The 21,845-nt window shown below is 26.5% G+C and overlaps 1 protein-coding gene across 1 annotated transcript in view; it reads right to left on the reverse strand.

The window, feature by feature from the left end:
• Window positions 1-1,048: 1,048 nt before the first annotated feature.
• LOC100215889 (GDP-mannose 4,6 dehydratase) overlaps window positions 1,049-21,845 on the reverse strand; it is a 39,509-nt gene continuing 18,712 nt past the window's right edge. The window contains exons 6-13 of the mRNA XM_065796094.1: window positions 20,740-20,821; window positions 20,548-20,652; window positions 20,401-20,468; window positions 18,458-18,517; window positions 14,367-14,485; window positions 14,030-14,126; window positions 11,387-11,455; window positions 1,049-1,467 (exon numbers count right to left, since the gene is read on the reverse strand). Coding sequence (XP_065652166.1) covers window positions 1,405-1,467; window positions 11,387-11,455; window positions 14,030-14,126; window positions 14,367-14,485; window positions 18,458-18,517; window positions 20,401-20,468; window positions 20,548-20,652; window positions 20,740-20,821 — 663 coding nt within the window. The 3' untranslated portion in view covers window positions 1,049-1,404. The remainder of the gene's footprint in view (window positions 1,468-11,386; window positions 11,456-14,029; window positions 14,127-14,366; window positions 14,486-18,457; window positions 18,518-20,400; window positions 20,469-20,547; window positions 20,653-20,739; window positions 20,822-21,845) is intronic.

Here is a 21,845-nt window from a genome sequence, read left to right on the forward strand (position 1 = left end):
GTAGTTACTGCCTTGCCACCAACTCAAGTTAGCGTGGAGAGGTTGTTCTCTGCGCTAAAAATAATAAGATCAGATTTGAGGACATCCATGAAGGAAGATCTGATGGAGGCAATACTATTTCTGAGGACAAATTCATAATTTTATTAGTGGCTGCATAAGAGTTTATTGTATATCTATTCACAAAAGTTCAGAAAATTTTTTTGTTCAGAAATTGTTTTCTAATAAATATTGTTTAAAGCACTAAGTGGTCGGATTATTTATATCATAGTGATGAAATAGGCAATCTTAACATTTTAACGCGGTAAATTTGTTTTTACAAATTGCTGACTTTTAGAGGAGTCGGGAGTTGGTCCATGATAAAGTTAATGAGTCGGAGTCGGAACAGCGGTTTACCGACTCCACAACCCTGCTTAAAATAGTTAACTCTTATAAAGCAAAATCAATGCTTTCATTATAAAAAAAAAAAATCTCAAGAAAACATTCTTCACATTTGATTTTTATTGGTCACATTTAATATTTATTCTAATTTTTTTAGTTTTCTTTCTAGAAGCAAAACCACTCATATTTTTTCGCAACCAATTAAAACACTAAAATTTATCGATTAGAAATTGACAAACCGTAAATTAAACATTCGGCATTTTTAACTGCCTATGTTTCATAATATATAAGGCACGGTTTTAAGAGATTAGTCATTGTTTAAGATATGTTACAACCGTGATGATAACATTTTAACAAAACTCTTATACCAAATTGTTATCGATCAATAAGTCAAATACAAACACAGTACAAAAAATTTACTGTTCAGAAAAAAAAGGCGCCTTTTTGAATTGATATTTTCTTGGCGATCGCCTACTTTGCCAATTTGATAATCAAGGGCTGGCTGTATGGAATACGGGATAGTGACACAGTAAAGTGACAAAGTAAAGATGAAAATAATAGTGACAAAATGAAAATAATAGTGACAAAGTCAAGATGAAAATAAATGACTATAAACAAAATATCAACAGAAATAAAGTGAAATTGTAGAGAAAAAAAAAGACTAAGTTAATTCATCTTTACAAAAACATATCTTGTCAGTATTAAAATGTAAATAACAACATAAATAACTCCACCAATGACATAATTGTAAAAAAATTTACAAGATGACATCATTATAAAAAATCTATAAGATACATCATAATAAAAAATTACACAATCATGACAAAATTTAAATAAAGATATATGAAAATATAAGAAAAATGAACATAAAAATAAATAAAAAAACAAATTAAGCAACTAAGATACCTACTATAAATTTTTTTTCTCATCAGAATCGCAATTTAAATATGTTTTTTCCCACGAAATCGCTATTTATTTATTTAAAACTTCTAAGAACTTTCTAAATTTAAAAAATAACATAATAAACTAAGCTTCAGGATTGGTTTTCATAAGTTGAATATCTGCCTCTACCATTTCTTTAACGAGCTCCTAAACAAATGCGACATAAATGAGATGATTACAAAATGAAAAATACTTTTTTACATTATTCGTATAGTACTCATTTTACAGGCCTTTAAAGTTGAAGTTGGTGTAAAACTTTATGCACACTGTTCTTTACACTTAAGTAATGGAAAAAATTCTGATAAAAAAGTTCAAAAATTTTTTCAAAAATTTTATAACATTTTATAAAAGAATCCCAAATTTTAAAATTATATCAAAGAATCCTAAATTTTAAAATATTTTGTTAACATCAAAAAAAAAAAAGTTTAAATATTCATAAAAAATGTTTACAAGTTGTTAATTGAATAACGGAAGCGATCGTAGCTCACAAAGACAGACTAAACTTCGAACCTTGTTCTTTTTAAAGGAATCTGTAGAGTGCGTACATAATTAAAGAGGGAGGGGTTAAATAAAAGCGTGTAGTTTTTAAAAGGTATGACCATATAAAGTGTAGAAACATATTTTTTAAGTAGATAAATTTATATAATCATATCTTTTTTCAACATATTCAAATGTGAAACCAGCCTATGAACTTTTATACTGATCTATACTGCAGATATTGATACTAAAAAAACTGCAAATATGATGGGTTCCTTTTATATGAAACCTATAAATAAATAAAAATTAAAACAGTTTTTTTTTAATTTTAGCTAAAACATTTTCTTTAGTGTAAAAAAAAATAAAAAAATAAAAATATATATACAGTATTGGCAAATAATAACAGTTCATCTTTTTTTTGATATCATTCGACTTTGATTGATAATAAGTCAATGATCATTTGATTCTTTTCAAATATAAAGTGTTAACTGATGAGCATCATATTTTCTTTCAAATAAATATAGATATTCATAAAAATATTAATGGATGCACTATATTATTTCACTATATTAATCCACTATATTATTTCAAACTTCCTTCAAAATTTCATTAGTCTTTGAGTAAAACTTTGAACTTATTTGCGAATTATTAATGATTACTAGAGAATTTAATAATTACTTGAGAAGTTCTTATGAATATTTAAAATTTTTTTGAAAAAATGTGCTTTAAAAATTAGTATCGAGTTAACTACAACATTTCAGCGATAAAACAACCAGAATGACTGGAAAAACTATTGATAATATGACAAAATGTAAAATTATAGCAATCAATGAACAATGAACAAAACGTCTCAATGAGAAAAATAGTTAAACATTTAAACACAACACATGCAACTGTTTGCAGAATAGTCAACCGATATCACAAGTGCAATACAATTAAAAATTGAAGTCCCCAGCATTTTAAATGAAAGAAATGAACGTTCACTTTATCGCATAGTGAAAAAATAAGAAAAGAAAGTTATTATCTACTGATCTTAGTCGAAAATGACAAGAAGCTTCTGGAGTTGTAGCCAGTGCTCGAAAAATTAAAAGAGTACTACAAAAACACAATTACATGTGGCGAGCTGCTTGCAACAAATTACGTCATCAAAAAGACATCATAAAGCAAGAAAAAATTGGTGTTTAGCTCATAAAATTTGGTCTCAGAGCATGTGGTATAATGTTCTTTTCAGCAATGAAATGAACGTTGAGGTTGATTCGAGAAAAAACCCAGTAATGCAGAGAAGAACGCCACATGAAAAGATGAACCCAGATTCTATGTATAGAATAAAACAAGGCAGTGGCAGTATAGGCATCTAGGCCTGCATGAACTATGGCGTCGGTTGCTTCAAACTATTTGATGGAAGGCTTGATTCTCAAAGATATTTAGATATATTTGATAATTATTTAATGCCTTCTATTGACATTTTCCAAAAAGACATGGAAATTATCTTAAAACCAGGTAATGCTCCATGTCATACTGCTAAGATTTGCAAGCAATGGCTTGCAAATTAACATTAAAACCATGTTTTGGTTTGTCAATAGTCCAGATCTCAACTACATAGATAATTTATGGTCTTGGTTAGACCACAATCTTGGTAAAAATGAAATTAAAAATCTGGACCAGCTGAAAGAAGAAGTAACAAAACCGCTGAGTAATGTCCCAAAAGATATTACTCAGAATTTAGTAAATTCCATGCCGAAACGGATCAATGAATGCTGAAAAGCTAAAGGATTGTCAACAGAATATTAATTTTGTTGTTTTTTATTTTTTTGTGTTTTGTTAAAATTTATTACGGTTTGTTGTTGTGGTTTGTTTAGTTTGCCCCTTTTTTTTTTTGATACATACGAACACTTGTTTTCTTTTCAATATTTTAATTTAAATTTTTTTTATTACTTTTTTATGATAAACTTGATTTATTTCAATAAAAAAAATGAATGAAAAAATCTCTTTCAAATTTTAAAATATTTAATTTTAAACTTAAACTCATACCAAAATAAAGCAATGGATTTTTATTAATAACCAATACTATATATGTATATTATACATATATATGATATTTCACATTTCATTTATATGTATATCAATAAGTCATTTCTATTTAGATTTTCACGTTCAAGTTTTTTTGTCAATTTTATTTTCACACATTTACTTTTGAACAAATCCTCCAATTTCCAGAAAATATTGATCAGAAAATATCGGACCCTGGAAACTAACAAGCTTTATGAATAACAAAAAACTACCTAAAGTTAATTCAAATAATTTTTTGTAAATGCATTTTAGTGAAGCTGCAACGAGCAGTGAACATTTTAGAGATGCATAATAAGTTAAAAAGAGTGTTGCAGAGTGAGATAAAAGTACAAAATGACAGATGTCCAGTAAAAAACAAAGAGCCTTTAAGAAGTAAAATACTAAAAATTAATCATAGTAAAATGTAGTAGATATAAACAGAAATAATAAACAATAGTCGAGGAAAGTAAGAGTCATTGTTGTGCTAATGAAAAGTTGTTAGTGTAGAGTGTAAAAGTGATGGATAGAAAGTGTCAGTGATGAAGCTGAATTATTTGTTTTATAAGTGGTTAACATGTGGTCTGTATTATCAACAAGATAAACATATATTATAGGTATATGTGTTTCATAGACGCCTCAAAAATGGTATAGATTCATGGCTAATGGTACAGTATGAGTACAGTATCAACACAAGAAGACCTTTCATCCGAGGCTGGCATCCCACAAGAGGATCCACTCTGGGTATACACCAGGGTATCTTTTTTTTAGAGTATCCCTTTGTGTTATCACAAAAAGACTTTTTTCAGGGTATCCCATCAGAACAATTGACACAAACCTCTGTATTAAAACTGAGACCAGAGAACTGAGACTTAGTGGAGTTCAGTACAACTTTCTTACTATTATAGGTGGTTTTGTTGATTTGTTGCAGCATGATGAATGATTTGTTGCAGTATGATGATGATTGGTGATAGTTGTGAACTGCTTTAATTTCTTATAGCTGTGCATGTGATGTAAATAGTCATTGTAGAGTGTGTGTATATATATGTTGTAGTAGCATGTATCATTAGTACGAGTAATTAGTATAAATACGGTTGAAAGTTATTTAAACTGGTATAATGTAAGCTAGACATGGATTCTAGTAGTCATATATATAAAAACTATTAATAATCTAGAATATTAAAATAAAATGACAACAATATAGTAACAATATCATGCATAAATATTTCGCGACAAGTAGCATTAATAAATTAAAACCATAAGGGAATTGGTACACTAATAGGTTAAGGTATGTAGTACAAAATGTGTTTTATAATTTGTATAGATGACAAAATTAACTGTGCATGTCACGTGACTGTAATGTTACAAAAAGTATCTGAAGTGGAGTAGAATTATTTGTTTTATTAAACAGCTAGCAGGTAACCTCTAATCATTTAAACAGGGTATTTTACAGTACTTACTAATAAGGATATTATAATAATAGGAATATTAATAGAAAAAAATCAACATAAATTATAAAAAAGAAAAGTAAAGTATTATTTCGAGATGTGAGATGTATGCTGCTAAGCATATGTTTGTCAATGTTGTGGGTTCTCTTCATTAAGAGTTATGTTAGATAAATAAAATTCACATAAAGTATATGTGATTGTCAGGATAGTAGTCAATGCTCCGCAGTCCACACGAAAGTTAAATACATTTTGTAAATGCAAATGTTCCAGCAAATATTCTCGAAACTAACAAGCTTTATAAATAACAATAAATTACTTAAAATTAATAAATATAATGATTTTTTTAATTTTAGCATTATGTTTCAAAAGACAAATTATTACAAAATAATAAAAAATCTTTTTAAAAAAAATCAAAAAAATTTTTGAAAAAAACTTAGAACCTCATTCGAATAGACTTGCGATTACAAATGAATTGAGTTATCAATCATACTTAAATACCAAATCTTTTTTATTACTATTTTATAATTTTTTTATTTTTTATTATAGTTTAACAACCATGTTTGCACGCCTGTGTAGTTTAGATGAGTTTTTCAACATGGTCTTCCTACTTAAGTCACAACAAAATTATGGGAGTTTTGTATCGCAGTTTTTTGTCTCTTAGGTAACCTATACAGCCACAAATAATCTTTTCTGAGCCGTCTTCAATAAAATACCAGATAAACTAAATGCAGATCCAAATAATAAATAAATAAGATCCAACTATTTTGAATTATATAGAAAAGGCTAAAAAAAAATGACCAAGACAAACATTAAAATAAATAAAAATAAGATAAAGAGCTTTAACACACTAGTAAATATTAAAAACCAAGAAAAAAAATTCCTAATTGCTCTGACTATCAAAAAGCAGTTACTAAAACTAAGTGCAGTCGATCGTGTCAGAAATTCAAAAGTTGTAAACCAATCTTTGACAATGAGTTTTATTTCATGTTAAATCACTCCTGTATCAAAGCAAATGATATACTTTATACTAACAATGTAAAATTTAATTCAAACAAAACAAAAAATTACTTATATGGATTGCTTTTTCTAAAAATTTCTCACCCCTATTTTGTGCCTAGTGGACTGGCTATAAATCAAGAAATCTATTTACACAAAAGCATTAAGAAAAATTCCATTCATTGATAAGTATAATTCAGATGGTGCATATGTATTCTGGCCTGATTGTCTGGCATTGTCTCACTATGTAAAAACAGTAATCACGTACCGAAACAAGAAAAAATAGAAAGCAAATAACCCTGTAAACTTGCAAGAAAAAACAAATTTTGTAACACTACTGTATGTTCTGATAAGTCAAAATTTGAATTTATTTGAATTCAAAAACATAAAAGAATATGGTGCCAAGGAAACTTTCAAACATTTCTGTCTAACAATATAAAATAAAGGAGGAAATAAAAATTATTAAAAATATGTAAATTTTACTTATTAAATTAAGTTATTAAATTAAATTTATTGATCATAAACTATTTTTGTGAAGACATACAGACACAGTTAATTTCTTATGTTTAATAAATTTTATGGTAATGAAACTATATTTCTTCTTAAGTGTAAATTGAAGCAATTTATCATTTTTAAACACGTGATAAATTGTGCAATTTATCACCAGGTTTAAATGGTTTGATCAGTCAAGAATTTTTTAGGCGAGTTGGAAACTAAGATCATTTTTTGATTTTCATATAAACTTGAAAATTTTAGTATAAATTAATTTACTTTCATAAAGAAAACAATTTTTAATGTAGCATCAATCTTGAAATGTTTTTCAGCAAGTCCAATATTGTTGGATCTGTCTGCTTGTTTTTAAAAAATATATACTGAATTGTGTAATGGCCAACAAATTTCTTCATGCTCAAAATAATGTAAAATATTTAAGCAACAATGTTACCTTCACCATTAAATTTTTTAAACAAGAAAAACAAACATCTAAATGTTAGCATAAAAATAAATTTATGATCAATAACTTTAATGTCATTACAGAGTATACTCGAAAGTATTTTTAATGTAAGCCTTTTTTAGTCAAAGCATTTTTAGGATTCTTAACATCTGATTATGGCTAACTTGCATGAGAATCTGAAATATACTTTAATAAAATACATTTATGTAATAACTTTTCTCTCTCTCTCTCTCTATATATATCTATCTATCTATCTATCTATCTATCTATCTATCTATATATATATATATATATATATATATACACATACATATAAATATATATATATATATACACATACATATAAATATATATATATATACACATATACATGGCCTACTATATAACACGGCCGGATTTGTTGCCTTGAACGCAAAAAATTAGTGGGCTGAAAAAACACGAGTTTGAAGTTTACAATGAACCGATTTAACAATCTTAAATTAAACTTTTTTTAATTCAAGTAATACTTTATTTTGCAATGCCAAAAAAGTGTTGTGTTGTTGGTTGTAGAAGTAATTATAAGCGAAAGATTGAAGAATGTTCCAGTAACAGCAACCACGTAACATACAAAACTGTGTTTAGTTTTCCTGATAGCAATCAGTTAGATCTTCAAAATTGTTGGATTAAGTTTGTCAACCGAGCTGATTGGAGCCCCACAGAAAACTCAGTTATATGTATCGATCATTTTGAAGATAAATATTTGAAAAGAGGTAAACGTATAACATTGAATTATTGCGAAAATCCTATACCAACAATTATTACCAACCAAAACATCCTATCAAAGCCATCTTTAATTCAATCAACCTCAGCTTTACGTAAGCCTCCTGCAGTTCGTATATATTCTCATCTTTTTCTCGAAGAAACATACGATTTTAGAAAACATGATACAATTAAAAGCATTATAGATCTTAATGAATGTTTTTGTCCAGCAGGATTTTCATTTAAACTAGTTGATAACCGTGTGTTATTGCTTCGAATTTATTTCGACGACGGGGATGTTACTCCTAACATTGAGAGTATTACTATTGATAAAGACTTACATGTAAAGCTACATATGAAAGGTATCCCAGTTCCATTGCCTAAATGGTTTAGAGAAGGCAGTGTTTGTAAATTGACCAGTGCCAGTATGCTTGTTAATTTTGTTTCTTATATGCATGAAATTGCAAAGAACGTATCAAAAAGTGTATTATCAGATTTATATAAATTATCTTTTTATAAACCACAAGGACGTCCAATCTACACAAATGAAATCATTAGATTTTCTCTAATGCACAGATATACATCAAAACAGGCTTATACTTTGCTATTAGAAGAGTTTCCACTTCCTTCGTTGTCTTATTTAAAATCACTTTCAAAGGGTGGCATTGATCCATTATCAGGATTATTATTACTTTTGGAAAATGGTAGTATTAGTGCTGACTGTGTTGTTTTAATTGATGAGATGTATTTACAAAAAGGTGTCCAATATCATGGAGGAAGTTTAATTGGTGCTGATGATGATGGTAATTTCTATTCTGGTATAGTTGTGTTCATGGTGGTTAGCTTGAAAGAATCTATCCCCTTTGTAATTAAGGCCTGTCCAGAATTTCAAATTTCTGGTTCCATGATTAGTTCACATATAGAAGAAACGTTAGATACTTTATATAAAGCATCTTTTAATGTACGAGCTATAATAACTGACAACTATGCAACAAATGTTTCAGCATTTAAAATTCTACGTTTAAAGTTTGGTGAACAAGATAATGAAATATATTTTACTTTTATGGGACACCGGGTTTACAATTTATATGACAGTGTTCATTTACTGAAAAACATTAGAAATAATTTATTAAATTCAAAACGGTTTGTATTTCCACCTTTTGATTTTATTGAGTTTGGTGATATTATTCATGTTGAAGCTGGAGAAATTTCTCGGAGTTTATTGCATAATGTTTATGAGAAAGATGAATTGTTACCTGCTAACTTAAAAAAAGCTTTCAAATTGTCTGCCCAAACTTTACATCCAGGAAACAACAAACAAAGTGTTCCTTTAGCTTTAAATATTTTTGATGAAACCACCTCTGCTGCAATCATCAGCTATTTTCCAAACGAAACTGCAGCTGCTGGATTTCTAAGGCTTATTAATATTTGGTGGACTATTTCTAATTCAAAGGTAATGTTTAATACAAACAATAGGATTGGTAATGCAGCTATTCCAGGTGACAAAAAGTCACAATTTTTTCGAGTTTTTGCAACATGGATTAATGAATGGAAAAACTTGCAGTTTCAAAGATGTAATAAGTATACTTTATCTGCTCAAACAACTAATGCATTAATTACAACACTGAAGGGTACTGCAAGTCTGATTGAAGATTTATTTTCAGAAGGATATAAATATGTTTTAACTAGCAGGTTTCAAACTGATCCATTAGAAAGACATTTCAGTAAATATCGACAAATGAGCGGTGGAAGATTTTTAGTCAGTTTACGTGAAGTTCAAAGCTCTGAAAAGATATTATGCATGAAATCCTTAATTAAAGCCAATATCAATTGTTGGACGAGCAATCTTAAACTTGATAAAAAAATTGACAGAAATGAACTTTTAATAAAATTGGAAAAATATAGCAATGAAATTCAAGAGAATGAGCTTTGTCATGACTCTTACGAAGTTGCAATCAATATATCTGGTTACATCACGAAAATGATTGGGGATAAATATAACTGTTCTAACTGTCTGAAATCATTAAGTTTCAATAAAGTCTCAACAGAATATCTGGAAATTCTTTCACGTGGTGGTTTAACAAAACCTTCCAAAGAATTAGCTAACTATGTTTGTAATGGGTTTATAATTCTGGACACTGTAAAGAAAATGTTATTAAAGTATTCCCATGATATAAAAAATGCATCCTTGCTAGCGCTAGAAAAATATCAACCAAGTGATAGTGATTTTATGTGTATAGAACATGAGGAATGGGGAAGGCATTTGGTAAACACAATTATTACCAACATATATTTTAACAATGAGCAACAAATTATAAATGGAAACATTAGAAAAAATGAAGTTGCTGCCTTTAAAGTTCGACAAACCAAAAAAGACAAATGAATAAACCCATAACAACATAGTATATGTATATTGTTTTTTTGAGAAACAAAAGAAACTTGACTTGATTGATCTTTTTGTAATATATGTAAATGCTTTCAGTAAATGTGTACATTTAAAAATTATGCTAGTTTTACTAACATTTTTGTTAATTTTAGTTGTTTGAACCAATAATTTTAAGACTAAGATTTTGTAGATTAAAATTGATGGCTAAAATAGATAGTTCATTCGGCTTAATGCAATCATGATTTATTATTAGCTAACTGTTTTAGTGTTTGAAGGTTAAGAATTTTGGTAATAGTAATAATTATAGCTAAGAGCAAATTATTTAAATATTATTAATGTCTTTATAGAATTACCTTCAGGTTTTGATTCAAAAGCTAAAAACCTAAAATCGGCCCACTAATTTTTTGCGTTCAAGGCAACAAATCCGGCCGTGTTTATAGTAGGCCATGCACATATATATATACATATATATAAATATATATATATATACACATATTTATAAATATATATATATATATATATATATATATATATATATATATATATATATATATATATATATATATATATATATACACACATATATATACATATGTATATACACACATAAATATATATACACACACACACACATATATACATATATATATATAAATATATATAATAAACATTAGTTACTGTTACCCACAGTACCAGGAGTTAGCTAAATGCTAATATTTATAATAGAATATTGCTACTCAGAGTTTCTTAATTATGCTGCGATTTTTTTAGTCGAAATTATGGATTATGTGTTTTAGATCGTTTAGAGGCGGGAATTGTTTAGTAGTTTATGTTAGTTATAATTTGTTATCAGTTAGTTTATATATATAAAAAATATATATATGCATATATATTGTTATTTGTTACTAAAAAGTATAACTAAAAAAATAAATAATAAAATGATTTAAAAAAAAATCCTGAGATACAATTGTACCCTAAAAGATTAAAAAAAGATTTACACATAATAAAAGTTAATTTTCTTACATCAAAGGAGACTTTTCTTTTCCAACCCAATACTTTCTCAGCTTTTGAAGGGTCACCTTGTAAATATTCCTTATAACAAAAAATTATAAAAATTAATGCTTCATGCTTTTAATTATTTGTTTTGTTTTAAATACATATTTTTTTCTAATTCTGTGGTTCCTCTTTTTAATTGTGGAGTTGAATTGAATTAATTTTAATTATTTAGTTTAGCAATTTATAAAATAAGTTAAATATAATACAATTAGTTAAGTAACTAAGTAGTTATACTTAAATAATAAAAACAATTTTAGTTAAGACAGAAAATTTGTTATGTTTAACAAAAAATATACTTTCTGCAGTGACACCCCTTTTTAAGTTAAGTTAGAATTTCTTTTAAAATTTAGAAAGACTTTAATAATTGGGTGGTGGTGAACTTTAATTCAGATAAAACTCAATTTTTTCAGCCAATCGTTATCGCAATAATTTAGATCTTCCTATATTTATGAACAGTAATGCACTCGATGAGTCATTTACCCTTCATCTTCTAGGATTAATTCTTAGTTCTGATCTTTCTTGGAAACTATATATTAAATCCATTGCAAAGTTAGCATCTGTTGAGGTTGCATCTTTTTATCAAGCTTGACACTTTCTTACCCCAAATTCTATTCTCTATATAAATCTCAAATCTGACCTTGTATGGAATACTGTTGTCATATCTGGGGCGAATCTTCTAATAATGCCCTTTCTCTTTTAGACAAGGTGCAAAAATGCATTGTAAACACAGTTGGACCTGCTCTTGCAGCCAACCTCCAACCATTATCACATCTTCGTAATGTTGCTTCTCTTTCTCTTTTCTACAAATACTATAATGGGCACTGCTCTAAAGAGCTAGCATCTCTTGTGCCATCTACTAAAATTCATTCTTGTGTTACTCGTCATTCAATTAAGTCTCATCCTTTTTCTGTGACTGTTCCTAAGTGCTCCAAAAACTCTTATTCATCTGTTTTTTTCCCTTGAACATCAGTTCTTTGGAATTCACTTCCTTCATCTTGCTTTCCTGATTCATATAATTAGCAATCTTTAAGTCATCTGTCAATCGTTATCTTGCTCTATTAGCTTTATCTTTTCTCTTCCAGTAACTTCCAACTCTTATAGTGGTTGCTTGTAGCCTTGATGGAGCGATAATGTAAAAAAACAAAAAGAATAAAAAAAAAAAACACAACTTCCTGAAGTGGTAAATAATTTTTTTATATAACATTCCACACATGAATGCAAAAATATAATTTATTTTACCAAATAGAATGTAAGCAAATAAACTTTCTAGTCTTTTTAAACACATTTAAAAACTAATATGCTTATTTTTTCATCTGAGAGATGATCTACATGCCACAAATATTTAGAAACAATTTTAATTGTTAAAGATCATTTTTACTTTATAATCAACTAAGAAGCCAACTTTTGTTAAAAAGTTTGTTAAAACTGAAAAACTAGATAAACCAGAGATTCTTTCCTCTGGAGAATTCTGTATATATAATCTGTATGCATCTGAATATCTGGAGAATTTACAACAATGTTTTTATTAATACAGATTATTATGGCTATCAAGATTTAGATAAAACTCAAACCTTCAGCATTAATTAACTTAAATTAATTAACAATTAACCTGTTATGCAAGTTGTGCAAATTATTTTACCCTAAATCTTTGATTTCTTTTGAAATGTAACATTTTCAAAACAAGTCAAAGATTGAAACAGGTTTTTCATTACTTTCTTTTTTTTTCTTTCTTTTTTTTATTTCTTTAGCTATACATTTTTCGTTGCAAACTCCTAGGCTTGTGTATGTATATTTGTGTATGTATATATCCTAGACTTGTATTTTTATAATTTAATGGATTATATATTTTATAGAAATTCAAACCTGTCTACTGTTTATTAAATTACTTTTTCGATTTCTTTAGTTTTACCTCACTTCATTAGGTTACCTACTGTTGAAATACTGTTTGAATTTAGTTAGTCAAAAACTTAGAACAATAATTAAGAAAATAATAATTTAGTTTACTAGTAACATTAAGAAATAAGTTTTCATGGTTAATTATCATGTTATTGCTATTTTGTGCTATTATGATATAACTCTCATGCTAATTATAATAAATTTTGTTATACTCATGCTAATAATTTTGATAAACTGTTATGTTTCTTTTATTTATAGATTTTATTATAGATTTTTATAGATTTTTTTTATTTTTATTTTTTATAGATATTTTATTATAGATTTTTATTATAGTTTATTATAGATTTTTTTAATTTTAAACACAGAGTGTGTAGGAAAAATGTTGCACTGTCCTTTAAGGAGAGTTTTTTAAGTCACCTCAGAAAGTAAACCGATTTTAATAAAAAAGGCTTAAATAATGTACACACAGGTAAATGTTGGTAGCTTTCCTGCATTATTTACAGAACCTTGATTATTTTAACTTATTTTATAAAAACATTTTTCTTCTGAAGATTCATCTTACTTAGATTTTGAACCATTTGTGGTCTATTTTAAGTGTATGTTACTATTGTTATACAATAAAAACTTATTATACAATGTATATCTTTTATTATACAAATCTACTGAACTATACATATTTTAATTTAATAAAAAATTAAATGAAATAAAACTTACAACTTCTGCTGGGCGGTAATACTTTGGACTGATTCTAACTCGAATTTTGTTTGAGATGTCATCAAAGCCCACCTCATTAGCTCCTTTACCTTCCCATCTTCAGATTCAAAAAAAAAAAAAAAAAAAAAAGTTTTTTGCTTATTGTTATGTGAAATAAGGGTATTGTTAGGTAATACAAGGATATTGTTAGGTGATACAAAGATATTGTTAGATGATACAAGAATATTGTTAGATGATATAAAGATATTGTTTGGTGATACAATGACATTAAAGCATATATGTGTTACTAGAATATTAGGTTTTTAAAGATCGTATTAATGATGAATTTAAAATCAACCTGATTTTGACATTAACAAGACTAAATGCTTTTTCCACAAACTCTCTAACAGTATGCGTTTCATTAGTTGCAATCACATAATCATCTGCAGATTCTTGTTGCAACATTAACCACATTGCCTATATACATAAAAAATAATTTTTTTAATATTTAGAAGCACTTAAATGTTTAAATGCTTTGAATGGATTTTAAAAAATTATTTCAGTGACAATAAAAACTTATTTAATATTTTCAAAATACATACATACATACTTATATATACATACATATATATATATATATATATATATATATATATATATATATATATATATATATATATATACACACACACACACACACACACATACAACCATACATACATTAATTATAGCATCTTTACAATATTATTTCCAATTGATCATAATATTTTCTGTTAAATAAGAAATGTGAACTGGATGTTGAGACTTAAAGTAATTTTTTGAACTGAGCTTTAGAAGCTTTAGCCAAGTTTGTAATTATATGTACCGATTGTTTGAATAATTGGTCTAAAAGGTGGTAGAGAAGAATCTTTACTGAGTTTGTGCATCTTAGGTAAAGCATAAATTCTTGCTGTTTTATTGTAAATTTGCTTGCAATTTTATTGTAAATGTCATTATCAAAACAATTATAAATCATAATATACAGTCCCATAACAATTTATTAGTGCTACCAATATTTTTTTCATATTTTCTTATTCAAGTTGAATTTAACAACTGAAAAGCAATGTAATATATTTTAAATGTGTTATTTATAAGAAGTCAATTATGTATAAAGTTAATTTCTTCAGATTTTTTTTTACTATTGGCATCCCTGACATTTCTGGAAGCCATCTTGTCACGACACTATTACTCAACTGTCATCTTTACAAGCATGTGATTGTTTTTCTCTGTCTATTTTATCGTTTTTTTTTTAGAATTCTGAAGAAGTAAATGCAATATTTAGTTTTTTTTTTGTTTTACTAATATAATTTAAACTTGTAAATAAAGATTTTCTAATATTATTATTACAGAAAGGTCATTTTTGATAATGTTACAGCTCTAACCTCAAAAATCTTGTATTTTTTAGTAATGGGTAAAAAAGGAGATCTTTCACCAACAAAAATTGGATTTATAAAAGCATTGATAAATGAAAAAACACTTTCACAGCGTGAAATTGCTAAAAAATGTGGTATTTCACATACCTCAGTACAGAGAGTTGTCAAAAAATTGGATATGGTGATAACTGTTCACCGAAAAGGAAAGGTAAATGTGGTAAAAATTTTTTTTTGACTCCTTGTGGTGAAAGAACATTGTCGAAAGTAATAAAGGAGGATAGGACTGCTACTAATTCTTTCATAAAAAATAAATTACAAGCCTCTGGAATTCAAATGTTTACCGGAACATTGCAGAGAAGACTCAATGATCTCAGTTATAATAGTAGACGGCCAGTAAAAAAGCCAAAGTTAACATTCAAAATGAAAGAAAATAGATTGAAATGGGCTCTGAAGTATAAAAACTTTACAGTAGAAGATTGGAAACAGGTTTGTGTTTAAATTATTTTAATATTTTTATATGAAACCACACATGGAATGAGAAATTATAAAACAATATTTTATTTCAGGTTTGCTTTAGTGATGAGAGCACATTCCAAGTCATGACAAACAAAGCTCAGTATGTTCGCCGTAAAAAATCGGAAAAATATCACAAAGACCGTGTTATAAAAACTGTGAAACATCCAACTTCTGTCATGATTTGGTCCGTGATAAGCGGAAAAGATTTGGGTCGACTCTATGTTGTAGAGGGCATAATGAGGCAAAACCAGTATTGAGATGTCTTGCAACATCGATTGTTACCACAATTAAGGGATTGGTTTGGTGAAATGGAGAAATTTATATTTATGCAAGATGGTGCCCTTTGCCATACTACAAATTCTATAAAAAAGTTCCTCTCAGAAGAAAAAGTTCCATTATTGGATTGGCCAGGTGACTCACCAGACGTCAATCCAATAGAAAATGTTTGGGAACTCCTGAAGAGAAAAATTTCAAAAGAAAATATCACAAACAAAGTTAATTTGATTGAAAAAAATATATATTATTGGAACCACGATATAAATTTAAAAGAAATGTCATTAAAATGTATTGAAAGCATGCTTCAATGCGTCCAAGCAATTATTGATGCCAAAGGTGGGCTCACAAAATATTGATACAATGTGTGTCTATCATTAAGTTTATTAATTTTTGTCGTTATTTTATAGATTTATTTGGTTTTATTGTGTATATGAATGTTAATCAATTAAAAATAAAAAGTATTTGAATACATTTAAATTGTTTACTGCATTTTATAACCCCAAGAAATCATTAATACAGAAAAAATGTAGGTGGCACTAATAAATTGTCATGGGACTGTATATTCTATAATATTCCACTTAATGAAACTATAAATATAGCTACTGATTTATACTTTAAAGATGAAACATGTTTAAAATATTTTTCTAAGGCTCGGTTCAAAAAGTTACTTTAAATCTCAACATCCGGTTCTTATTTCTTATTTAATAGGAAATACTATGATCAATTGGATCAATTGGAAAAAATATTGTAAAGATGTCATAATTAATTTAATTTTCACTACCAACAAATTAAAAAACAGTTTAAAAGAATAAAAAATCCACTTCCAAAGCTGCTCAAACCCTATGTTGTTAACAAATTTTCTTGTGCAAGATGTAATGCCAGTTATATTGGAGAAACCTCAAAACACTTAACAACAAGGATTTATGATCACCTGACAAGTGACAAACAATCTAATGTTTATAAGCATTTAATTTCATCTGTTAATTGTAAAAATCTAAGTAACTATAATTGTTTTAATTTTGGATACTGCTCCTAACAAAAACAAATTGAAAATTAAATAAGCACTCCATATTAAATGGGAAAACCCATCTTTAAATAAACAAACTGTTCATTATAATATAATTTTGTCAATCTATTTTGTTTTTTTTATAAATTTATTTACTTATAAATTGTATTATAATTTTTATTGGTTTGTAACAATTCTATTTGTCTGTTACTATTTCTCTGAAATGTCTTCAAATTTTGATTTTATATTTATATCCAAAGTTTTAAATTGTAATTTCATCTTTTGAAAATGTAGTATGTTAACTATGAAACATGTCAAGGTTAAAAAATATCATGTTTTTCTTTAAAATATGTTCATATATCAGGGAAGTCCCAAAAAGGGCTCCGGATTTAAATGTCACAAAACGATTACTTTTTCCTAGTTTTTGGTATCTAGAAGCTCTAAAAATATAAAAAAGTTTATGGGAAAAAAAATTAATAATTTTAAGTAAGAGGAACAATCATTTTTTGAACCCAGAGTCCTTAGGTATAATGGTGGCAAGGACTCCGAGACTTCAGGACTTAAAAACAATAAATTCCAAGTCGTTAAATTTCATGAACTTTTTTCTTACAGCAGATCATAAGTCAACAAATATGTTTAGAGCTTCTGGACACTACAAACCTGAAAAAAAAGGCGATATAAAGCAGGAGTCTCTTTGGGACTCCGAATCCCTGTCATATATATATTCATATGTATAAATATATAAGAAATTCAGGTTGGGATTCAGCAATGCCAACCTGTATTTTGTAAGACCTTTTTCCCTGTAAAATCTAGAACCACCAAATGTAAATTGTAAAAAGGTGTAAACTCTCTACTCATGTATATAATATACATATATATATATATATATATATATATATATATATATATATATATATATATATATATATATATATATATATATATATATATATATATATAGACACACACACAGATATATATATATATATATATATATATATATATATATATATATATATATATATATATATATATATATAAAATTAAAATTTTAGTAATATTTTAGGAAAAACAAAATAAAAACAATATATTGACCCTTGACTGCCCACTATTTTGTGGGCTGAATATATATACAAGTAATTTATATTAAATTTTCACTTTTGATTATTTTGAATGCTGATGAATATACTTATAAAATTACATTTTAGTAATATTTTAGGACAAATTAAAAACAATCACCTCAACATAATCTTTTGCATGCCCCCAATCACGAACAGAGTCAATATTTCCAAGTACTAACTAAAATTATTAAAAAAAAAAAATAGTAAAATTATTTAAAAAAAAGTACTAAAATTATTTTAAAATTTTCATCGTAATAATATTTCAGAAGACAATATCCCACTCAGTAAAACTTTTGATTAGCACTGTCATCAACTCAGAATTCAGCAAAAAAGTTATTTGATAAACATAAATGAAAAAGTTATTTGATATATATATATGATTAATTTGGCATTAATTGAGGAGCATGGTGCTAAAAGTACTTAAGCCACAACATTTTGAGAAAATTTATATCAAACATATAATTCTTGAAAATAACTTTTATAAAATAACTTGTTAACAGCAAGGAGAAAGAATAAGTCATTTGTGAAGAAAAAACTATTTTAAATTATTTTTACTTTTTTAGTTTACAACAAAAGCAAAAAACTACTGACTGTGCATCAATGCCAACAAGACATTACAATATATAAAAATCATATATAAAAACAAAGGTAGTGTAACACCATTTTAAATATAGGTAAAACTATCATAAAGAAAATATAAAATGACTGAGTAAATGTTTAATCAAAGTTCAGTTTATATATATATATATATATATATATATATATATATATATATATATATATATATATATATATATATATATATATATATATATATATATATATATATATATATATATATATATATATATATATATATATATATATATATATATATATATATATATATATATATATATATATATATATATATATATAAAATCAGGCAATATATAAAGTTTTATTAATTTAATAAATTATTATGTTAATATTTAAGAGTCAGAATATTTAAAAAACCCTCAGCTTTTCTCTCAGTTTTCATTTTAATAACAGCCTTATAAATACTGACAGTATATAAGATATTACTATAGATATATAAGATATTAATATAGATTTACACAGAATTATTAATTTATTTGTCATAGCCATTTAACTGATCATATAGCGAGATTTTTTAGTCATAAAGCCAACTTACCTAGGAGAAGGAAAACTCAAATTTAATTTTATTAAATAAATTGATAGAGCTTATAAACCATATATGAAAATCCTCCTAGTGGTAGCAACACACACACAAAAAAAACAACTCAGTCCTGATCTGCAAAAATAGTTAACACTAGGAATCTGATAAAATTGTGTTAACTATTTTATAATACTTTAATAAAAAATGGTATTAAAGAAATCTTTCCAAACTGCACAAATGTGAAACCATGGACATTAAACTTATTTTAATTAAAAATGTTTTTTTTATTCCAGTTAATTCTTTTTTCACAAGAAAATTTATTCTTCCATAATATTTCAACAATGTTGAAATATTATGGAAGCATGAATTGCCAGTCTATATGGTTTAACATAACTATAAAATATTACTATAAAAATATTATAACTAGTATAAAATATTTGTTTTTATCAAACTTTTTTATGATCTTAAAATGCTTAAAATTCTTTGAGTCTCACTTTTAACAACCATTAGACTAAATAAATAGTATTACTAATAAATGAAATTTAACACTTTTCAAAATTTAAATTTTTGTAAACGAATATACAATTAAACATTGATAAACAAAGCTAATTGATCTCAGTGTTTTCATGATGATACTATTGCTTAAAGAATTATCATCCGAGGTAATAACGATGATGATTAATTTCTTATTTTCAATAACTTTTATTGGGTAATGTTTTCATGCTTAAAAAATTATTTTATTTGTTTATATACTGATTATTTTTGTTGCTAAAACTTAATTTTTAGTTTTGAATACTCAATTCTTACTGTAACATCTAATAGTTTTATTGCCAATTGCAATATAACATTGGTACTGCATGGTTTTTAAACAAAATAAACATATAAACAAAAAGATAAACAACCTCATCTTGTAAACCAAGATGTATTTTTGCAACAGCTCTGGTAATTTTTCTTGTAACAAATGTCTCTCCTAAAGAGTTAAATTTAAATCAAGTGAGTTAAAAATAGAGATAAAAATTTAGAATTTTTAAAGAAAACATTTTTCTTACCTCTTCTTGGACTTTCATGGTTGAACAAAATTCCATTACTTGCATGCAAACCATAAGCTTCACGATAGTTTGTTACAATCCAATACCCATAAAGTTTTGCAACTCCTTAAAAAAATACAACAATAAAAAATACTGTAACTAGCAGTAGTAAAACATTAATTATTTTTTTCTGTACATTTTTATACAATATACCATATGGTGATCTTGGGTGAAATGGAGTTGTTTCTTTTTGAGGTATTTCATGAACTTTACCATACAACTCACTTGTTGATGCCTAAAACAAAAGGCTAAATATTTTCATAACACAATGGGGTGATGAGATTAGTAAGTGACAGGGGCCTGGGCTTCAAAGAGGGTTTAAAGGCGCACCTGGTCAAAGTGAATATAAGCAAAAATTGACAATAATAGTTTAAAAGACTCTAATTTATTTAGTACCACTTTGTTTTTTAGATTTTTCCTTTGGAAACACATCTGTTTGGACATATCCTAAGTCATCGTCAATTAAATTTTGTCAACCAATAAGAGTTTAACATTTAAAGGAATCAGAAGCTACTATGAAACTTGAAAAATAATATATTTAAAAAAAATAAATTTACTAGAAGTTTCAGAGTTTGAGTTGATAAATGGTTAATAAATAATTGTAAATAAATTCAATTTAATTTAAAATTAACAAATAAACATTTTCAAAGTTCTTGTTGCCAATCAGATTTTATACAGAAGAAGTTCAAGAATCTAGAAATAAAGATAATAGACAAATCAGACTTCTCATTCAAAAAAAGATACAATACTCCATACAATTGAGGACCAATGTCACTATCTTATTACAAGTGATCCAATGGTATTAACTATAATAACTTTTTAAGATAGTAACTAGTTACTGACAAAAGAGATCAAGATGTTTATAAAAGTAATGAATTAGAAAATGATGCTGATATACTTACTTTTTTTGGTTACTTTTCAATTTAGATGTAATATTAAATGTTTAGATCATGTTAACTAATTATTTTGGATATTTATATTTGGCTTTAAAATAATTATTAGTTTAAAACATAATTAGTTGAAATTATTCAAAGGCAAAGTGGTGGGGGTAAGGGGGTATGGGGCTACAAAAAAATTCCCTTCCACCCCTGACCATACTTGACCTTATTTAAATACTTTTAGTCTTTCCTTGTCTACTTTTTTTACGTTTTTGAGCAAATTTTCAGCAATTTTGAATAAATATTTTAAACAAAGTTAATTTTGACCTAATTTCAAGTTATTCCTGATCACTGTGCAACGAACACTGTGCAACATGAACT

This window comes from Hydra vulgaris, chromosome 04, assembly GCF_038396675.1.
Source record: "Hydra vulgaris chromosome 04, alternate assembly HydraT2T_AEP".
Lineage (NCBI taxonomy): Eukaryota > Metazoa > Cnidaria > Hydrozoa > Anthoathecata > Hydridae > Hydra > Hydra vulgaris.